General features: G+C 46.6%; 1 protein-coding gene across 1 annotated transcript in view; it reads left to right on the forward strand.

The window, feature by feature from the left end:
- APBB3 (amyloid beta precursor protein binding family B member 3) overlaps nucleotides 1-9,545 on the forward strand; it is a 99,299-nt gene extending 89,754 nt beyond the window's left edge. The window contains exon 12 of the mRNA XM_088475027.1: nucleotides 4,833-9,545. Within this exon, the coding sequence (XP_088331153.1) occupies nucleotides 4,833-5,060 (228 nt within the window). The 3' untranslated portion in view covers nucleotides 5,061-9,545. The remainder of the gene's footprint in view (nucleotides 1-4,832) is intronic.
- The last annotated feature ends 11,779 nt before the right edge of the window (nucleotides 9,546-21,324 follow it).

The following is a 21,324-nucleotide window of genomic DNA, read 5'->3' on the forward strand; positions in this document are numbered from 1 at the left end:
CCTAAGAGTCACTGGGGAGTGTGACACTAACACTAACAGTCCCACAAACTGCAGTCAGAATGCTACGGGCACAATAAAAAAAATGCAAACAAAAAAAACATGATCATATGTACACAAATATTTATTCACTATAAATAAATGAATCAGTACTAAAACAATTGTTTTCCCCCTAAATATCACATGCATATGCTAAAAAAAATGAACAATAGAACAACACATGTAATGGTGAAGACCACCAATCATTAAGCAGCAATTAGTTTGGAATAAAATGCAGTTTTCTCTCGACAAATACAGCCGAAATAAATTAAAAGGGTTTTTTTTTTCCTCATTAAATTTTAGAGAGAATTTTGCAAAAATGGGGAAGAGATAAGGCCCCCATACATCAGCAATCGATTGTGGCAATTCTGCAATTTGCAGATGATCGTGTATAAAAATCTGCAATGTATGGGCTTCACAGATCGCAGACTGCAACCAAAAAGTGATTGGAATTTTTTAAATCAGATCGTCCAACATGTTGAATTTCACAGAGGGATTGGGGCTGTATATTGCTAGTGCATGGAGATTATCAGCAGATTTGCAGACCGTTACTAGTAAAATGATGGGCCTTTCAAGATTGGCAGATCTGTGGGCCTGATTCAGACCCGGTCGCTCTGACAGAGCGCTCGCTCTGAATCAGGGCCGGGCTTTTTTATTTTTGGAGCGGCCTCTCGGTCGCTCGCATAGCTGTGGGTGAACACCCACAGCTATAGCGAGCGGCCATGATTATGGTCGCGATGGTCAAGACCATCGGGCTTGCAACGAGACCCTTGTGGTAGGGTCTCGTTCGTCGCAAGCCCCAGAGAGCTTTCGGCTCTAACAGAGCCGGAAGTTCTCCACTGACATCATTTGTGATGTCAGTGGGGCCGTCCTCCAAACGGCAGGCGTTCTCATGGGAACACCTCCCTTTGGGCAGCCACCCCCCCGGCCCGCCCACCAAAGGGGGCGAGCTGTCAATCAACATCGACAGCTCGCCCACTTTGGTGCGAAACCCGAAGCGACGGAGTGCCTTGTCGCTAGCCGGGTCTCGCGCATGCACACGACGGAGCCGGCTCCGTCATGCGCATGCGCTGTGGGCCACCATCGACCCGGTTGCGAGCGCTCACCGCTTGCGACCTGGTCTGAATTAGGCCCTGTGTTTGCTGAAAATGATCTGCAAATCACTGAAACAGATCTGTAGTGTATGGGTGCAGATTGCTAGATTGGGAAATCCTAAAATCGGGAAACAAATCTTCAAATTGTTCAATTGTGGTTTTCAGATTGCTGATGTATGGGGGCCTTTACAGGAAAACAGAGAGATAGGGAAGGAGTGGGGGATACAAAGGTACAGAGACATATTTCAAATTGACATATACAAACAGTGAAACAAAAACCGTAGTGAAAGGACAACAATCTATAGGAAAGCACTGGGGCTAGAATCTCCGGGATTTATATCAGGGTCCTATTTGGGGGTTAAGAATGATTGAAACATTTATTCATCTCAAGTGTGAGTAAGACTCTTTGTCACCATAGACGGGTCACATGAAAGAGAAAGTAACAAAAAATGACCATATCCCCATTTCTCCTGGTGACTAGTGTGGATTTGCGGGTGTCTGGGGTGAGGATCAGGTAGGTGACATTGGCACACACAATGCCCTTTTTACTTTTGTGCAAAAAAAAAAAATGGGGAGCACCCCACCCCCTTCCTGGCTTCCATATATTCATGGACACCCACAATAGAAACAGTGGGTTCCCCTGTTTCAAATGATGGGGCCCCTCAGCCATTGTCTGGTGATCATATCCAAATATTAGTATGAAGTCACTACGTGACCTATCACTCCTATAATGACAGTAACACACATGACAATATAGGGAACGCAATCGGTGGGGTGTCCATCAATGGTTACCATCGATGGGTCCAAAAACCGTCTATGGTGAACCATCGATGGTTTGCACCATTCGATGGCCACCGCTGCGGAGGGGAGCAGCAGGCCATGGGCCAATCTAAAACAGAGGTGGGTCTTATCGGGTGCCGGGGGCAGAGCTAAGCTCTGTCCCGTCCAGACAAAAAAAAATAAAAAATCCACTCCCACTCGTCTATCGATGGCTAAGAACCATTGGCTCTCTGCGATTGATGGTAAAAGCATTCAACATTGGCCAAAAACCATCAATGATTTCGAATCATCGATGGTTGATGGCCATCCCTATGACAATATCACCCTGATATCAGAGGTGTAGCATATAATGCATATTATATATATTATACACAGATGTGTGCTATATAATATAACCGCTACATATATACACATACATACAAACATACACATGCAGGCAGGGTCACACATTCATACATACACACACACATACAGGCAGGAAGGGTCACATACATACACACATACAGTACATACAGGCAGGGAGGGTCACACATACATACATACATACATACACACATACAGTACATACAGGCAGGGAGGGTCACACATACATACATACATACATACACACATACAGTACATACAGGCAGGGTGGTGATATACATCACTACTGTGGTATATGGCCCTCATTCAGAGCCACTCGCTAGCGGCAGTACGCTCGTTCCGAGCGATGTTCGCACATCTGCGCATGCGTACGGTTTTTAGTACGCATGCGCGAACCAGTCAGTGCGGCTGAAAATCGTTGGTACGCAATATAGCGAGGGCCTGCTATTTTGAGTGACAGAATGAGGCGTATGTGGGTGGTAACAGGGGAAGGTGCTTGAAAACGGGGAGTGGAGATCCGAACGCAGGCGTGCTTAAAGGTCAAAACGGGCGTTTTAAGGGAGTGCATAATTAATACAGCAGCGTCATTGACCACGTCACTTGTTTTTTTTTAACTCAGAACTGCTCGCAAAATAGCGGTTGAAAACACCAACCACAAGAATAGCGAGCAGTTCATGCGCTGTACGATGTACTCGATTAATCTAATAAATAGCGGACATGACGTATGGTGCGTGCGGCCAGGGGGCGTTTTTATTAAATAAACAAGCGTATGTTTTGCTCGCTCGTTCAGACTTAGAGGTGTGAACAGACTGCAATTTGCGAACGGATCATTTGAATAGCCACCCCTTGTTTTTGAACGAACGACCACAAATAGCGAACGGCTGTGAATCAGGCCCTATATCCTCTCTTACCTTAATGTGGATCCTGCAGCTTCTTCCTCTACATGCTGCTGTAGCCCCGCCCCTTTCTGGGATTAGATGAACATGTGCTGAGCTCCACCAATCAGGGCTCAGCACAAGCTCCTCTAGTGACCAGGAGTCTCTCACTAGAGCAGAAAGGCAGGACAGGAGCTGCTGTTGCTGCTGCGGACCCGGCACAGGCTGTCGGCTTTTTGATAGCTGCTCCGGAGTCTGACTGCAGGGCGTCCTCTGGTAGGTAAGGCGCCTGGAACGCAAGCTCCAGTACGCCCCTGCCTGATATGAAAATAGAGGTGCTGCATAAAGGGGAAAGGCCTATTTATCCCATACTTGCCCAAACACAAATGGAGGCACCCTCATTTCCTCGTTTGAAAAAGAATCTCCTCTTTCAAACTACTGTATGGGCCTGATTCAGAGCCGCTCATAAGCATTCGCTCCGAGCGATGTTCGCACAACTGCGCATGCGTATGGGTTGTAATACGCATGCGACCAGTCATTGCGGTCGGAAATTGTGTGCTCGCAAAATAGCGAGTGCCTGCTAATTTGAGTGACAGAATGAGGCGTTTGTGGGTGGTAACAGGGGAAGGTGCTTGAAAACGGGGAGTGGAGATCCGAACGCAGGCGTGCCAAACGGTCAAAACGGGCGTTTTAAGGGTGTGCATAATTAACAAAGCAGCGTCATCGACCACGTCACTTGGTTGTCTCTTAGCCTGAACTGTTCGCATGATTGCGGTAGGAAAATCCTACCACAAGCACTGCGAGCAGTTCAGACGCCTTTCGATGTACTCGATGAATCTAATAAATAGCGGAGATGACGTAGGATGCGAACGGCCAGGGGGCGTTTTTTAAATAATAGCGAGCGCATGTTTCGTTCGCTCGTTCAGACATAGAGGCGTCAACAGACCACAAAGAGCGAGCGCTCTATTTAAATATCCGTCCCCTTTTTCTGAACGAGCGAGCGCAAATAGCGTCCGGCTCTGAATCAGGCCCTATGTGCCCTTTTGGTAGGTAGAGTCTATTGCTCTCCAAGCATGGCTCAAAGAACACAAAAAAATATAAAAACAGAGCTCCCCTCTTTTAAAAGTACTGTAGGTCTTCTAGTTCATGAAACAGTATAGTACCAAATTATTCCTACTATACATTGTAAGCGTTAAATCAAGACAGTGAAAATGAGCATATAAAGAATATATGTACAATTTTAGTTCATCGTCTTTAAATTTAAATAAATTAAAAAAAAAAAAAAATTTTATGGTCATTTTGGTGCAGATATTATTCTGAAATTCAAAGTCTTTTGAAAATAGCAAGGTATAATTTGCAGGGTTGAGTATGAAATCCCGGCAGTCGGGATGCCTTCTGTTAAAATGCCGACATCGGCATCCCAATGCTCTGTATCCCGACGGGTTGGGTGAGTATACTAACCCCCCCCTTCTCCCCCTAAGCCTCCCTTCTTGCACCCTAACCCTCCCCACCTCGCACCCTAACCCTCCTGGGTACTGCATAGAATAATTAAGTGATACTGATATTGGAATGTGACAAGGGCGGACGTTGAATAATGGGCTCAACACAGGAGTGAATAAACCCTCAGCAGCAAAATGTGCCTGGTTCCTAATGATGTATATCTGATTTTTTTTTTACTTTTCAGGTCCAGTATCAAAAATGTGTGGTGGCCTCATCATCACGGATGAAGGCAAAAGGTGGGCCTGGAAAATCTCTCTTGAAAATAAAGAGGACTGCATCCGTGGACTCCCCAATTTCTTCTTTCAACTCGGCAGGTCACACGCTCCAGAAGAATGGGGGGACGAGTAGAAGAAGAGGAGTCATGGCTTTCTTTGAAGCATTTAAACAGAAACATGTCAGGCATGCCCCTTAAACTAGGCTAACGATCCAGGACAGACCCCCCTTTTTGATTACTTGCCTGTTTTCTAGATATTTTAGACAGTTTGTTGTTTACTGTAATTTCACAACTAACTACTTTATTATATCTACTTAACTCTGGGACAATCCAGGTGCTGAGATTATATTGTGCTGCTTACAGGTAATGTAAAGATAGAATACAGTGGGTTCATATAATAACATGTCGCAAAGGTGGATGCTGCAGTATAGCCCATCGCAACCAATCAGATATTGGTCCTGATTCCAAAGCTGACGCTGTTGTTGCATTGGACACAAGCGGGGATGTTTTCAGTCTGTGCATTCACCCCGATGGTTACAGCCGGGAGACGCAGAATGAATTTAGTCGCAGTGAGAGGCAGTTACAGTGGGCATTCCTGTGAGGTAAGAGGCGGGTGGCTTTCCAGACGCGGGCGTGTCGCGGGCAGCAACTGCGGCTTTTGATTTCGGAGGCCATGTTCAGACGGACATTCTGCGCCTCCATAGGGCTGGTGCAATCTTCCATGGTGGGGCCGATGTGCGGACGATGATGCTTCTTAGTGCACGAGCTGGGGATTAGCAATGCAGCCGGTGGGGATTTCTGTACGAATTCCATCTACTGCGGCATTAGCATAGATGTGCAGTCCCGTTGTCTATCTCTGAATCAGGCCTATTTGCATTGAGCACTTTCTTATACACAGATTAGGGCAATCTGGATATTGATTTGTTGACGTGGGCCACATAACATTATTGATTTTTGCAATATTAATAAATAAGCTCCAATATCTTAAGACAATCGTGGATAAGGATATAAACATGCATAAGGGGAGATATATCAAGAAAGAGGCAAAACATCATCTTTCATGGACAAACCTCATCTTCCATGGACTTTTGTCCAGGAATGATGATATCTGTCCATGAAAGATGACATTTGGCCTCTTTCTGAGACCCGATTTTTGACGGGAAAAATCTGAACTTGGCTGGAAAATTCGAACCTATCCGAGCCTGCACATCCCTACTACCAACCAATCAGCTCCTAACTGTAAAGCCTATGTATCAAGCAGTGAAAAGCATGGAGAAGTGGACCAGTGGAGAAGTTGCCTATAGCAACAAATAAGCTCCTACCTATTATTTTATAGAATGTACTTGATAAATGCTACTTCAAAGCTGATTGGTTGCTATGGGCAACTTCTCCAGTGATCCACTTCTCCACTCTTTTCACTGCTTGATGCATAACCCCGACAGCCTGTAAAGTGACACTTTGGTTGGTTACTTTATCTCCGTCCACTTTAACTCTCCACGGCTTAGTACATAGACCCCATAGAGTGGAGTAGTTGCTCGAAGCGACCAATCAGCTTCTAACTCATTTCAAAAACTGCATTAGATCAATGACAGTTAGAAGCTGATTGGTTACTTTGGGCAACTTCTCCAGTTTATCTCTCTCCAAGGCTTGATACATCTCCCCCATAATGCCTTGCAGTCCTTCTTACCAACAGGTAGTCTTTTGCTGTGTTCCTTGGTCATGTACAGCCTAGAACATTGTGTTCTTTTATGTTTTTTTACACGTTATTATGAGAGATCGTCAAACTTTCTCAGTCAACAGTTTTTAAAGTGTACCTGTGGGAGCTGCCATGTTGTGGGTTCCTCCACTGCAGACTAGTGCAAGGGTGTTCAAAATATAGATCAATAGATCGTGGCCCTGATCTTTGGTCGCTCGCAGCATTAGTTGCCAAGGTGCGCCCCTTTTAACGTAGTCATAGCAGCATCTAAAAACCGTTGTTACTTGCTGGTTGGAAAATGTGCTAGGAGTGATCTGGAGAAGTACATCCACGAGCGATACCATCAAGACTGTGCACAAACCAGGGCCGAAATTAGGATATCTGTCACCCGGTGCAAGGTAGTACTTTTGAGCCCCCTCCCTTCCCATACCTGGATTTTGTCCTTGCTCCTCCATAAGGCAGTGCACTAGTCAAACGTCCCTGGTATAGTGACTTACATTATTCCACACACAATAATGCGCATTACACATTATGCCACACACTATAATGACTATTACCAAAGTGCCACTTACATATTTGCCCGACACCATTTTATACCCCACAGAAAGGCTTCTAATTACTTTAAAATTACCTGCTTGTTGTCAGAGGTTTTTGCTCATTGCCAGGGGGTTCCATGCTCGTTGCCAGGGGGTTTCATGCTCTTTGCCAGGGGGTTTCAGGCTCGTTGCCAGGGGGTTTATGCTCATTGCTATGGGGTTTATGCTCGTTGCCAGGGGTTACATGCTCGTTGCCAGGGGGTTTATGCTCGTTGCCAGGGGTTACATGCTCATTGCCATGGGGTTTATGCTCGTTGCCAGGGGGTTTCATGGGAGAAGATGCAGCTTTCAGCATCTTCTCCCGGCACTTGCTCTGGCCTAACAGACACTAGAGGTCCAGTAAGGACCTCTAGCATCTGCCTCCTCCGAGGCGACGGCCATTTTTGGATGGCCGTTTTCTGACTCTCCAGCCCCCAAGCCACCGTGAGTTATCCCTTTTTCTCCCCCTGCATTCCGGCACCCGGTGCACGTGCACCTCTAGCCCACCCCTAGTTGCGGCCCTGGCACAACCAACATCCTTCTACTTATTGAGGAAATTAAGGTAGATTGCTAAAGATGTTCTGATCTTAAAGTAAGCGATCACTGGGTTCAAAATCTGTCCATCCGTTAACTAGTGCCGAATGGACTACAGTTCATGCCTCAATGACATCACTACTTCCAAGTGAATTTATAGTCTGCATTTAGATGAATATAGGTTACACCTATAAAATGGCTGCCTCCAGTGTAGGTGACAAGTGTCGTTTTATGCTGTGTCAAAAACTGGCTGTGCATGAGGTCAAGGTCCAATAAACGGCAAGTAGTCACAGGATTGACAGTCACTATGTCGACAGTGACAATGTCGATCCCGGAATGCAGCCGCTGACATGTCAACAAGGTCAACATGCTACTTACAACATGCTATCCGTACCGCCAGTACAGCTTTAAACATGCTGCTTTTCCAGATATTTACAGTTGTAATGCCGATCCTGTTAACATGGTGTAAGTTGCATGTTAGCCGCGTCCACATGCAGGCGCCTGTATTCCAGGGTCAATACAGCTACTGCCAACATAGGGGTCTATGGACCTCACTCAGAGCTGCTCGCTATTTGCGGTCGTTCGTTCAAAAACAAGGGGTGGCTATTCAAATGAACCGTTCGCTCATTGCGGTCTGTTCACGCCTCTAAGTCTGAACGAGCGAACAAAACTTGCGGTCGAAATTTAGAAAAATACGCCCCCTTGCCGCTCGCACCTTACGTCATGTCCGCTATTTATTAGATTAATCGAGTACATCGAACAGCGTATGAACTGCTCGCTATTCTTGTGGTTGGTTTTTCCTACCACTATATTGCGAGCAGTTCTGACTATAAAACAACCAGGTGACGTGGTCAATGACGCTGCTGTTTTAATTATGCACACCCTTAAAACACCTGTTTTGACCTTTAAGCACGCCTGCGTTCTGATCTCCACTCCCCGTTTTCAAGCACCTTCCCCTGTTACCACCCACATACGCCTCATCTTGTCACTCAAAGTAGCAGGCATTCGCTATATAGCGAACAAATGATTTTCGGCCGCACTGACTGGTTCGCGCATGCGTATTACAAACCGTACGCATGCGCAGATGTGCGAACATCGCTCAGTGCGAACGAGCGGCCGCTTACGAGCGGCTCTGAATCAGGCCCTATGTACTAAGCTGTGGAGAGAGATAAAGTACCAATGAATCAGCTCCTAACTGTCACTGTACAGGCTCTGTTTGAAAAAAATGACAACTTGGAGCTGATTGGTTGGTACTTTATCTCTCGCCAAAGCTTAGTACATCTACCCAGTAGTGACTTTTGATCCCACATAACCACCCCCTGAAGGATGACTGTCCCTGGCGTATGAAGTAGTAGATGTAAGATAAACTCATGTTAATAAGAATATATAGTGAATAATAGTTAATGCAACTGTTGTTTAATCCCTGCTAGATATCTAAGAAGCAGAGCTGCACTGTAAAATATGGTTTAATTGTAAATAATAGCACCGCTAGTTTCTCACTGGACTTGTTCTTAATAAATTTTGGGGCAGTACAAAAAAAAAATCTAGTTCTTGATTATTACTTTTCTTTTAATATTTCGAAACCTGTCTCGGAGTGCAGTGTATTTAAGTAAACTATTAAATAATAACTTTACCTAAGGGACAACATGCCTGATCACTAAGTTATTAGCATGGAGAAGTATACCAATGGGGGTGGCATGCTGCATCAAGGAATGTGACATTTCCCATGCAAAATAAGAGAACAGCATAGAAATATAGCAAAGAGCAATGTCCGCTACAAAACAAAATGTTCCCAAGTGCTACTTGTAGAGCAAAATAAAACGGCAAAAGTGGCAACTGACCAATGTGTATAATTCACGAATAAACCATTGTCCTACATTTGTGTGTGTGTCTTATTGAAATGTTCCTGTCAGTGTTTTGTCCAGTGTGTCTAGGATCCAACCAAAAATCTGTTGAAAGGCTGCATTGGCCTGGGCCGAGTGTGGCCAAAACATAGGGCCAGCAATCTGCTCCCTGTTCTATTATCCTACCCCTTTTTTTTTTTTTTGTTATGTATGAAGATACATGGGGAAGGTTGGCACCTCGGATCGCTATGGTGACGGAGAAGAGGCAGGAGGAAGCAAAAGTCATTTATGGAAGCAAAAAAGTTGAATCTGGGAATGGTTTAGATTGACGTACACAGCTTTAGTGCTGTGTGCAGTATGTCATGTCTGTGTTTCATTGCACTGTTAAATGTATGTAGTTTAGTTCAGTGTTTTCTTGAGAGAGAAGGCAGGGTTTCTGGAGGTTTCTAGGGCTGCAGTACCTTACTTCAACCACTGTGTTCCTCTCTCTAGGGCTGCAGTACCATACTTCATGCACTGTGTTCCTCTCTCTAGGGCTGCAGTACCTTACTTCATGCACAGTGTTACTCTCTCTAGGGCTGCAGTATCCATACTTCATCCACTGTGTTCCTCTCTCTAGGGCTGCAGTACCATACTTCATCCGCTGTGTTCCTCTCTCTAGGGCTGCAGTACCATACTTCATGCACAGTGTTACTCTCTCTAGGGCTGCAGTACCTTTCTTCATGCACTGTGTTCCTCTCTCTAGGGCTGCAGTACCATACTTCATGCCCTGTGTTACTCTTTCTAGGGCTGCAGTACCATACTTCATGCCCTGTGTTACTCTCTCTAGGGCTGCAGTACCATACTTCATGCCCTGTGTTACTCTCTCTAGGGCTGCAGTACCATACTTCATGCACCTTGTTACTCTGTTGGCTAGATGGACAAATTACATAATCTGAAACTAAAGCAGATCCACCCAGAAGTTATCAATGACATACGCCTAAAGAAATATATGAACCCATCGAGTGTAGATATATGGACCTCATTATAGATTCTACTTGTCATAAGACCATATGCATACTTACCAATGATTTTACAGTGACAAGATCAGAATTTACCCAGATGTCTTCATGGTGCAGTATACACTACACATTTATATATACCATATATATATATATATATATATAGATATATATATATATATATATAATTAGATCATAAGATGATAATTTTAAGGTTGGATATATAATTATGGGAATGGGATTGAAATACTGGCAGCCGGTTCAAATCCTGGCTGTGGAAGCCTGACAGGAGGAGATCCTGATGCCAGCTGGTAAGTATCCTAAAACCCTAACCCTCCCGTGGTGGTGCCTAACCCTAAAACTCCTGGGGTGGTGCTTAACCCTAAGTCCCCCCCAGTGGCACCTAACCCCCCCTTTCCCTAGCCTAAGCCTCACGGGGGGGGGGGGGGGGGAGCCTATCCCTATGTCTCCCTGGGGGTACCTAACCCTACCCCCCTGCAGCTAACAAGGATGCATTGAGTTGGGAATAAAAGTTTAACAACACTACAACTTTTTATACTCTTCCCTATGTTTAAAACAAACAATGACACTTTTTTTTAGCGGTTGTCAGTAAATTTTACTTACTGCTGGCAAGTAGCACAGAAGAAGGAGAGGAAGAAGTGGTTTGGTCCCCTAGTTCTTGCTTTTATTTTATTTTTATTATTGTCCGGGAGATATACCATCCTGATTTTTTCAGGTGTTATAGGATTTCTTCAGGACGACCACTTACCTGTTTAATACGCACTGTGCCTTTTTTGAACATCACATGCGCAGCACTGCTATATGACATACAAGTTGTGACTTTGTTTTATGTTTTAAGCACCTGGCTGATAGGTGTAGGTGTCAGGTGCAGCAGCAGTGAGGAGCGCTCTATTAGAAACCCAATTATATAGAAACATTAGAGAGTAAAGTCTTCTGCAATAAAATTTGTCCTGTCTGCTTATTGAAAACCATTAGGTGAAGAAGACACTTTATTCTTTTCTTATGCTGACAAACCCTTTGCTTAATTTAATCTGGCAGCTTTCCGGTCAAATTAATGTTTCGCCTAATGGAGAGCAAAAAGTTCACTTAATTTAATTACTGCAGAGGGGAACAATTCCGACAATACACGTAGGAATAAAAAAAGCTGATAATGGTTTCCGAACTTTAGAGGGACGCAGAAGAAAATAAATGTGCTATTAACTGGATTAACTGAAGCCCTTTTTCCAGACAGGGTACTAAAGCTGATGACAGGTCACGTCGTGAGGAAATACAGCCACACCTGCCAATAGTCCTGATTTTCGCAAGAGAGCCCCAGTTTTAGTAAAGCCTGCTGGAAAATACATGCCAAGGTGCCAGGCTACTGAAAATAAAGAATAAGTCTACTTGACATTCCCTTTCATCAGGGGTGCAAGTAAAATCTTTACTTTCTGGTACTATGTGCGCCCACCAAAGGAGCGCACACGCAAAATGGGCATGGCCACACGTCACGAGGGGCATTGCTGTGCAGCATGGGTTCCTGTCCGCACAACACGGCCTCGTTTCTCTGCTCTCTAGGGCATGCCCAGTGCTCCAGGAGCTGCTGGGCTGAGCGGCGGTAAGGTAGTCGGGCAGTACGGTGTACCGGCTACTAATTTTTTAATGGTACACCACACCTCCTTAATTGCACTACTGCCTTTCATACAGTTTGTATAGGCGCAGGGCCGGCCCTAGCCCAAATATTTTGGTAAGGGAGTATATTTTTTGGTGCCCCCCTATGCAGTGCCCCCTTTACAGTGCCATCGGTAGTGGTCCCACCTTTGCAGTGCCCATTGTGCCCCAGTAGTATTCTCCTTATATAGTGCCCCCAATAGTAGTCCCCCTATGCAGTGCCCCCAGTAGTGGTACCCCCTATGCAGTGCCCCTTTTACAGTGCCCCCGGTAGTGGTCCCCCCTGTGCAGTGCCCCTAGTAGAAAACCCCTTATATAGTGCCCCATTAGTACTCCCCCCCTATGCAGTGCCCCCAGTAGTGGTACCCCCTATGCAGTGCCCTTTATATAGTGCCCCTAGTAGTAGTCCCCCTCTTGAAGTGCCCCCAGTAGTAATCCCCCCTTGTAGTGCCCCCAGTAGTATTTCCCCCCCCTTGTAGTGCCCCCAGTAGTATCCCCCCTTGTAGTGCCCCCAGTAGTAATCCCCCCTTGTAGTGCCCCAGTAGTATTTCCCCCCCTTGTAGTGCTCCCAGTAGTATCCCCCCCTTGTAGTGCCCCCAGTAGTAATCCCCCCTTGCAGTGCCCCCAGTAGTAATCCCCCCTTGTAGTGCCCCCAGTAGTAGCCCCCCTTGTAGTGCCCCCAGTAGTATTTCCTCCCCCTTGTAGTGCTCCCAGTTGTATCCCCCCCTTGTAGTGCCCCCAGTAGTAATCCCCCCTTGCAGTGCCCCCAGTAGTAATCCCCCCTTGTAGTGCCCCCAATAGTAGCCTCCCTGTAGTGCTCCCAGTAGTAGCCCCCCCTTGTAGTGCCCCCAGTAGTATTTCCTCCCCCTTGTAGTGCCCCCAGTAGTATTCCCCCCCTTGTAGTGCCCCAGTAGTAATCCCCCCTTGCAGTGCCCCCAGTAGTATCAGCTGCACAGTGCAAAGTGCAATCATTGCATAAATTGTAACATTGGTGCTTTGTGGGCAAATCATTTCCATATATGCAAATTACCTTGTCATTTGTCCAAAGGGATCATGATTGATATGGAGTTTGTGGTCTTTCATGCATGGTTGAAATATGGCAATCAGTGGATGTAATTGGCATGAGGTGGGTATTGTGAGGGAAGAGATATATTAGGGAGGGGAATACAAGCAAAATTCAAATGATCTCCCTAATCTTAAATGCTCATGGTATAAAGGGATATATAAGGACGTGCAGATGTACTAGAAATGTGGGTGGGGAGAAAAGACTGCAATAAACAGACCAAGAAAGCCCCATTACATCAAAGAAGCAGTCAGCTCATTAAATAAAAGTGAAATTCAGGTATGTCATACCATTGTATACAAGCACATGTTCGTCTCTCTCTCTCTCTCTATATATATATATATTTTATCATCATCCCAATACAAATCACATAAAAATAAGTGTAAATAACTCCCAGTTGCCTAGCAAACATTGCCATGACAACGATCCCCTTAAAAGCCAATTGCCTGGCAACGGCCCTAATGGCTACCAGTTCCCTGGCAACCAAATGCTTGGCACTGGCAATAATGCCTGGCAACCAGTGACCATTGCCATAGCAACCATAACCATGACAACTCATTGCCATGATGACCATCTTCATGGCAACCAGTTGCCTAGCAACCATCGCCATTACAACAGTCGCCATGATGACCATCGCCATAGCAACCAGTTGCCTACCAACCATCGTGATTACAACAGTTTCCATGACGGCCATAGCAACCAGTTGCCTAGCAACTGTTGCAATAGTAACCAGTTGCCTAACAACCATCACCATGGCTACCATCACCATAGCAACAAGGTGCCTAGCAACCGTCGCCATGGCAACCAGTTACCTAGCAACCATCACCATGGCAACCAGTTGCCTAGCAACCATCGCCATGGCAATCATCGCCATAGCAACCATCACCATGATTATGACCATAGCCATGGCAACCAGTTGCCGAGCAACCAACACCATGGCAACCATTGCCATTACAATAGTTGCCATGATGACCATTGTCATGGCAACCAGTTACCTAGAGACCATTGCCATGGCAACCAGTTGCCTAGCAACCATCACCATGATGACCATCTTAACAGCAACCAGTTGCCTAGCAACCATCACCATTACAACAGTTGCCATGACGACCATCGCCCTAGCAACCATCGCTATGGCAACTATTACAACAGTTGCTATGATGACCATAGCCATTGCAACCAGTTGCCTGGCAACCGTCACCATGGCAACCAGTTGAATAGCAACCATCACCATGGCAACAATCGCCATGATAACCATTGCCTAGCAACCATTGTCATGGCAACCAGTTGCCTAGCAAGCATCGCCATGGCAACCAGTTGCCTAGCAAGCATCGCCATGACAACCAATCGCCATGGCAACTGACACCATGATGACCATCAGCATGGCAGTCAGTTGCCTAGCAACCATCGCCATGACGAATATCGCCATAGCAACATGAGGCCTAGCAACCATCGCCATGATGACCATCTTAACAGCAACCAGTTGACTAGCAACCATCACCACTACAACAGTTGCCATGACGACCATTGCCTAGCAACCATCGCCATGGCAACCATCGGCATTACAACAGTTGCTATGATGACCATAGCCATAGCAACTAGTTGCCTGGCAACCATCACCATGGCAACCAGTTGAATAGCAACCATCACCACGGCAACGATCGCCATGATGACCATTGCCTAGAAACCATTGCCATGGCAACCAGTTGCCTAGTAAGCATCGCCATGACAAGCCATGGCAACTGTCACCATTATGACCATCATCATGGCAATCAGTTGCCTAGCAACCATCGCCATGATGAACATCGCCATAGCAACCAGTTGCCTAGCAAGCATCGCCATGGCAACCAGTTGCCTAGCAACCATCACCATGGCAACCATTGCCATGACAACCAGTTGTCTAGCAACCATCACCCTGGCAACCGTTGCCATTACAACAGTTGCCATGATGACCATTGCCATGGCAACCAGTTACCTAGTGACCATTGCCATGATCACCATCTTAATGGCAACCAGTTGCCTAGCAACCATCGTCATTACAACAGTCGCCATGACGACCATTGCCCTAGCAACCATTGCCATGGCAACCAGTTGCCTAGCAACCATCGCCATTACAATAGTTGCCATGACGACCATCATCATAGCAACCATTGTCTAGCAACCATCGCCATGGTAACCAGTTGCCTAGCAACCATCGCCATGGCAACCATCGCCATTACAACAGCTATGATCATAGCAACCATTGACATGGCAACCTCACCATGGCAACCAGTTCCCCAGCAACCATCACCATGGCAACGATCGCCATGATGACCATCGCCTTAGCAACCAGTTGCCTAGCAACCATTGCCATGGCAGCCAGTTGCCTAGCAAGCATCACAATGACAATCCATCACCAAAGCAACTGTCACCTTGATGACCATCACCATGGCAATCAGTTGCCTAGCAACCATCACCATGACGACCATCGCCATAGCAACCAGTTGCCTAGCAATCTTTGCCATGGCAACCAGTTACCTAGCAACCGTCGCCATGGCAACCAGTTGCCTAGCAACCATCACCATGGCAACAGTCTCCACGACAACCCATCGCCGTGGCAACTGTCACCATGATGACTATCGCTATGGCAACCAGTTGCCTAGCAACCATCACCATGGCAACCACCGCCATTACAACAGTTGCCATGATGACCATTGCCATGACAACCAGTTGCCTAGCAACCATCACCATGGCAACCAGTTGCCTAGCAACGGTCACCATGGCAACTGTCACCATAGCAACCAGTTGCCTAGCAACCATCACCATGGCAACCACTCCCATTACAACAGTTGCCATGATGACCATCGCCATAGCAACCAGTTGTCTAGCAACCATCACCATGACAATGGTTGCCATGGCAATCATCACCATAGCAACCATTGCCATGGCAACCATTGCCATGACAACCCATTGCCATGGCAACTGTCACCATGATGACCATCACCATATCAACCAGTAGCCTAGCAACCATCACAATGGCAACCATGGCCATTACAACAGTTGCCATGATGACCATCGCTATAGCAACCAGTTGCCTAGCAACTGTCACCATGGCAACCAGTTGCCTAGCAACCATTGCCATGGCAACCAGTTGCCTAGCAACTGTCACCATGGAAACCAGTTGCCTAGCAACCATCACCATGGAAACGGTCGCCATGGCAATCGTCGCCATAGCAACCATCGCCATGGCAACCATCACCATGACAACCCAGCGCCGTGGCAACCGTCACCATGATTACCATCACCATAGCAACCAGTTGCCTAGCAACCATTGCCATGACAACCCATTGCCATGGCAACCGTCACCATGATAACCATCACCATGGCAACCAGTAGCCTAGCAACTATCGCCATGGCAACCATCGCCATTACATCAGTTGCCATGATGACCATTGCCATAGTATCTAGTTGCCTAGCAACCATTGCCATGGCAACCAGTTGCCTAGCAACCATCGCCATGACAATCAGTTGCCTAGCAACCATCACCATGGCAATGGTCGCCATGGCAAGCATCGCGAAAGCAACCATCGCCATGGCAACCATCACCATGACAACCCATCGACATGGCAACCATTACCATGATGACCATCGCTATGGCAACCAGTTGCCTAGCAACCATCGCCATGGCAACCATCGCCATTACAACAGTTGCCATGACGACAAACAATTGCCTAGCAACCATTGCCATAGCAACCAGTTGCCTAGCAACCTCGTAATGGCAACCAGTTGCCTAGCAACCATCACCATGGTAACGATCGACATGGCTACCATCACCATAGCAACCAGGTGCCTAGCAACTGTCGCCATGGCAACTAGTTACCTAGCAACCATCACCATGGCAACCAGTTCCCTAGCAGCCATCACCATGGCAATCATCGCCATGGCAACCATCACCATGACAACCCATTGCCATAGCAACCATCACCATGATGACCATCGCCAAGGCAACCAGTTGCCTAGCAACCATCGCCATGGCAAGCATCGCCATTACAGTTGCCATGATGACCATCGCCATAGTAACCAGTTGCCTAGCAACCACTGCCTAGCAACCGTCACCATGGTAACCAGTTGCCTAGCAACCATTGCCATGGCAACCAGTTGCCCAGCAACCATTGCCATGGCAAAGATCACCATGTCGACTATTGCCAACCATTTCCATGGCAACCAGTTGCCTAGCAACCGTCGCCATGGCAACCAGTAGCCTAGCAACAATCACCATGGCAATGGTCACCATAGCAACCATCGCCATGGCAACCATCACCATGACAACCCATCGCCATGGCAACCGTCACCATGATGACCATCGCCATGGCAACCAGTTGCCCAGCAACCATCACCATGGCAACCATCGCCATTACAACAATTGCCATGATGACCATCGCCATAGCAACCAGTTGCCTAGCAACCGTTACCATGGTAACCAGTTGCCTAACAACCATCACCATGGCAACCATCACCATCATGACCATCGCCATGGCAACCATCACCATGACGACCCATCGCCTTGGCAACCATCGCCATGACAAAGGTCACCATAGAAACCAGTTGCACAATAAGGGCGTGTTATGCATCTATTTGCACATTATATCTACAAGCCATCATTTGTTTACACTCTACATAAAACAAGAGTCTTTCATTTTACAACATAAGCACTTTGACTCTTCAAAAAAAGGAAACAACATCAGTGATTTAGATACAGAACAGCCCAAAAAGGTAAAACCCACAACCTGACAAAAACACCAATACACAACATTGGGGGTAGTTTAAATCACACACCAGTAGTATTAGGGAGACCGTTTTTTTGTTGTTGTTGTTGTTGTTGTTGTTTTTATGGGTACATTTCCTCTTTTATATGCTTTTGTTTCCTCTTGCTATGTGCTGATCCTTATTTCTTGGTTCATGAATATCAGCTGCACAGTGCAAAGTGCAAACATTGCATAAATTGTAACATTGGTGCTTTGTGGGCAAATCATTTCCATATATGCAAATTACCTTGTCATTTGTCCAAAGGGATCATAATTGATATGGAGTTTGTGGTCTTTCGTGCATGGTTCAAATATGGCAATCAGTGGATGTAATTGGCATGAGGTGGGGGAAGAGATATATTAGGGGAATACAAGCAAAATTCAAATGATCTCCCTAATCTTAAATGCTCATGGTATAAAGGGATATATAAGGACGTGCAGATGTACTAGAAATTTGGTTGAGGAGAAAAGGCTGCAGTAAACAGGCACACAGACCAAGACAGTCCCATTATATCAAAGAAGCAGTCAGCTCATTAAATAAAAGTGAAATTCAGGTATGTCATACCATTGTATACTGGCACACTTTGAGCTCTCTCTTTCTCTCTCTCTCTCTCTATAAAATCATCATAACAGTATAAATAACAACAAGTTGCCATGACAACGATCACCTTAAAAGCCAATTGCTTGGCAACGGCCCTCATGGCTACCAGTTCCCTGGCAACCATTGCAATGATGACCATCGCCATGGCAACCAGTTGCCTAACAACCATCGCCATGACAACAAGTTGCCTAGCAGTCAGTCATTAGGACACTGACTGCAGTGGCTCAATCAGAGAAGGGCTGTGTGACAGAAAAAGAAACATTGCTGCATCACCGTTAATGGCAGAAACATCAAACCTCCTCCAGTGATGGCAAAACCATCGGAATCATGCCATCTATGGGTGCTAACCATCAATTGGTGGCCATCCCTAGTATTGAAGGCATCTGTCTGATATCACCTCAATTGGTGAGCAGGGCCACATTTCAGTTGCTGCTTCTGGCACAATGGTACAAGTAACACTGATGACTCAGTTAGGTCTAAAGTGAAGTGGGCTTAAGGACATCTGACGGAATGGGATTGAAATGCCGTCGGCTGTTTAGGTAGGGACCCCTCGGACTTACCTTTGTTCGGGCTAGCGTCCTCGGCATTACACCATCGGGATTAACATAGGCATCGCCGTGATTCCGCTACCATGTGACCTGCAATGGTAGGGGCTGGAGCAAAGTTCAAAACATGGGACCCAAAGTGCACCCTTGCAGGCTCGCTTTGCTCTCCATAGGTTACTATTCCCACTCTATGTCCACGTGGATAGTAAAACTGCTAGCTCACAGGCATTGCCCCTCCCCCTGCCATCGCGGGTCACATGGTTGTGACATCAGAGGTCCTTCTGTCACTTACCTAGTTTTGAAAAGGCATTTCAGGGAAATCGTGAAAGCAACACCTATGAGCGTGGCGGTAAAGTGAGCATGTACTGATACATCTGAGGAGGAGTGTCATAAAACTGACGTACATCCAAATGTAAATGGCATTTCAACTCGGCTCGTGGTGCAGTGTCATACTTGCCTATCCTCCCAATTTGGTCGGGACCCTCCCGAAAATCGGGTGCCGGTACTGACCTCCCGGGAAGGCAGGCAATCCTCCCAGCTGCCGCCCACCCCTCCTATCCCCCCCGCAATTACTTTTGAAGCCCCCTCAGTGGGGGGCGGGTGCGACCCGCCATTTGCAATGTGAAAGGGGCATAAGTGGCCACGAGAAGCTTTATGTGAAAATGCATGTAGCCATAGGGATCATTGTGCCGTATAACCAATGCAGGGAAATGGCACTGAATGCATACCTCCCAACATTTGAAGCCAGCAAGGAGGGACAATCGCTCGTGCCAAAGGCGCACGCCTGAAAATTGGGGGCGTGGCCTGTCAACAAGGGGTGTTGTCTCACGAGAAGTGCAGTGTTCACAAGCCACGCCCCTGTTTTCATTATGCTGGGGACTTGCCCAGCACTCCGGGACCTGCTGGACAGGGCGCCAGTCTCTAACATAGCCGGCACTGTGTATATAGATGCACGCATGTACGCATCATCCAGTCACCTCTGCTCAGCTCTGCAGAGCAACGGTGTGACAGTGTTCTCCCCAACTCCCCCCTGCCTGCGGAACACTGCGGCCCGCGGGAGGGACAACGTTACAAAGCCTCTAAAACGGGACTGTCCTGCGGGAATCGTTACAGTTGGGAGGTATACTGAATATACAATATGAATGTATATCATACTTACCAACTCTGCCTGAAATAGCAGCAATCACCCTGACTCCCTGAAGAGTCTAGTAATCTTCCTGATTGCACCTTACCCCCATTATGTAGCTGTTATATTAAAATAAAACATATATAGAGTATACATTCAAATTGGATCATTATTATCATTTCCCTGCATTGGTTATAGGGCACAATGAGCGTGTTTTCATCAATAAGTTGAATTTACCAACTGCTTTGGGGCTCATTTACATATGGCATACTTGCCGACAATCAGCTCCCTCCTTCCGGGAGGGAGCTGATTGTAGGCTAACACTGGGGGTGTGGCTGGTCACTGACATCACATTGGGGGGAGGAGCTCTTCATAATGCCGTTATTTTCAGCATTGTGAAGCAGGTGGCGGGGCTACGATGACGCGATTCAGCGCGAATCGCGTCATCGGCCCCCCTGCAGCGGGGGTTTCAAGTTTATTCTGGGGGGAGGTCGGGAGGGCTGGGGGATTCCGGGAGGCTTGCCTGCCTTTCCGGGGGCCGGGAGCGGCACCTGAAAATCGGGAGGGTCCCGGCCAAATCGGGAGGGTAGGCAAACCTGACATATGGATGTACATCAATTTTACGACACGCCTCTCAGATGTAGCAGTACACGTCCACTTTACAGCCGCGCTCATACTGTGGGTGTTGCTTTCACTATCTCCCTGAAATGCTTTTTCAAAAGTAAAGCAAGTATGATCTAGCATCAACCCTCAGAAAACTGGACTGAGCATCCTAAACAAGTTGCCCTGTCTTGTCAAATTGTTGGACTTATATGAGTAGACAAATGTATTTTAATTTCCTTTATATTTACAGTATTATATGCTTAATCTAAACAATAACATAGTCAGCAAGGTGCTGCTGAAGCCATTGCCTGTAGTACAGTGAGTAGTATACATTGCAAGGATCATCAGAAACTCAGCAACATGTTTTTTTCTACGGCACAAATAAAGCTTTGAAGGAAAAAAAAAAAAAAACAGGAAGAGATTGT

Source organism: Taudactylus pleione, unplaced genomic scaffold (assembly GCF_031769625.1).
Source record: "Taudactylus pleione unplaced genomic scaffold, aTauple2 ptg000161l, whole genome shotgun sequence".
In the NCBI taxonomy this organism is placed as follows: Eukaryota; Metazoa; Chordata; class Amphibia; order Anura; family Myobatrachidae; genus Taudactylus; species Taudactylus pleione.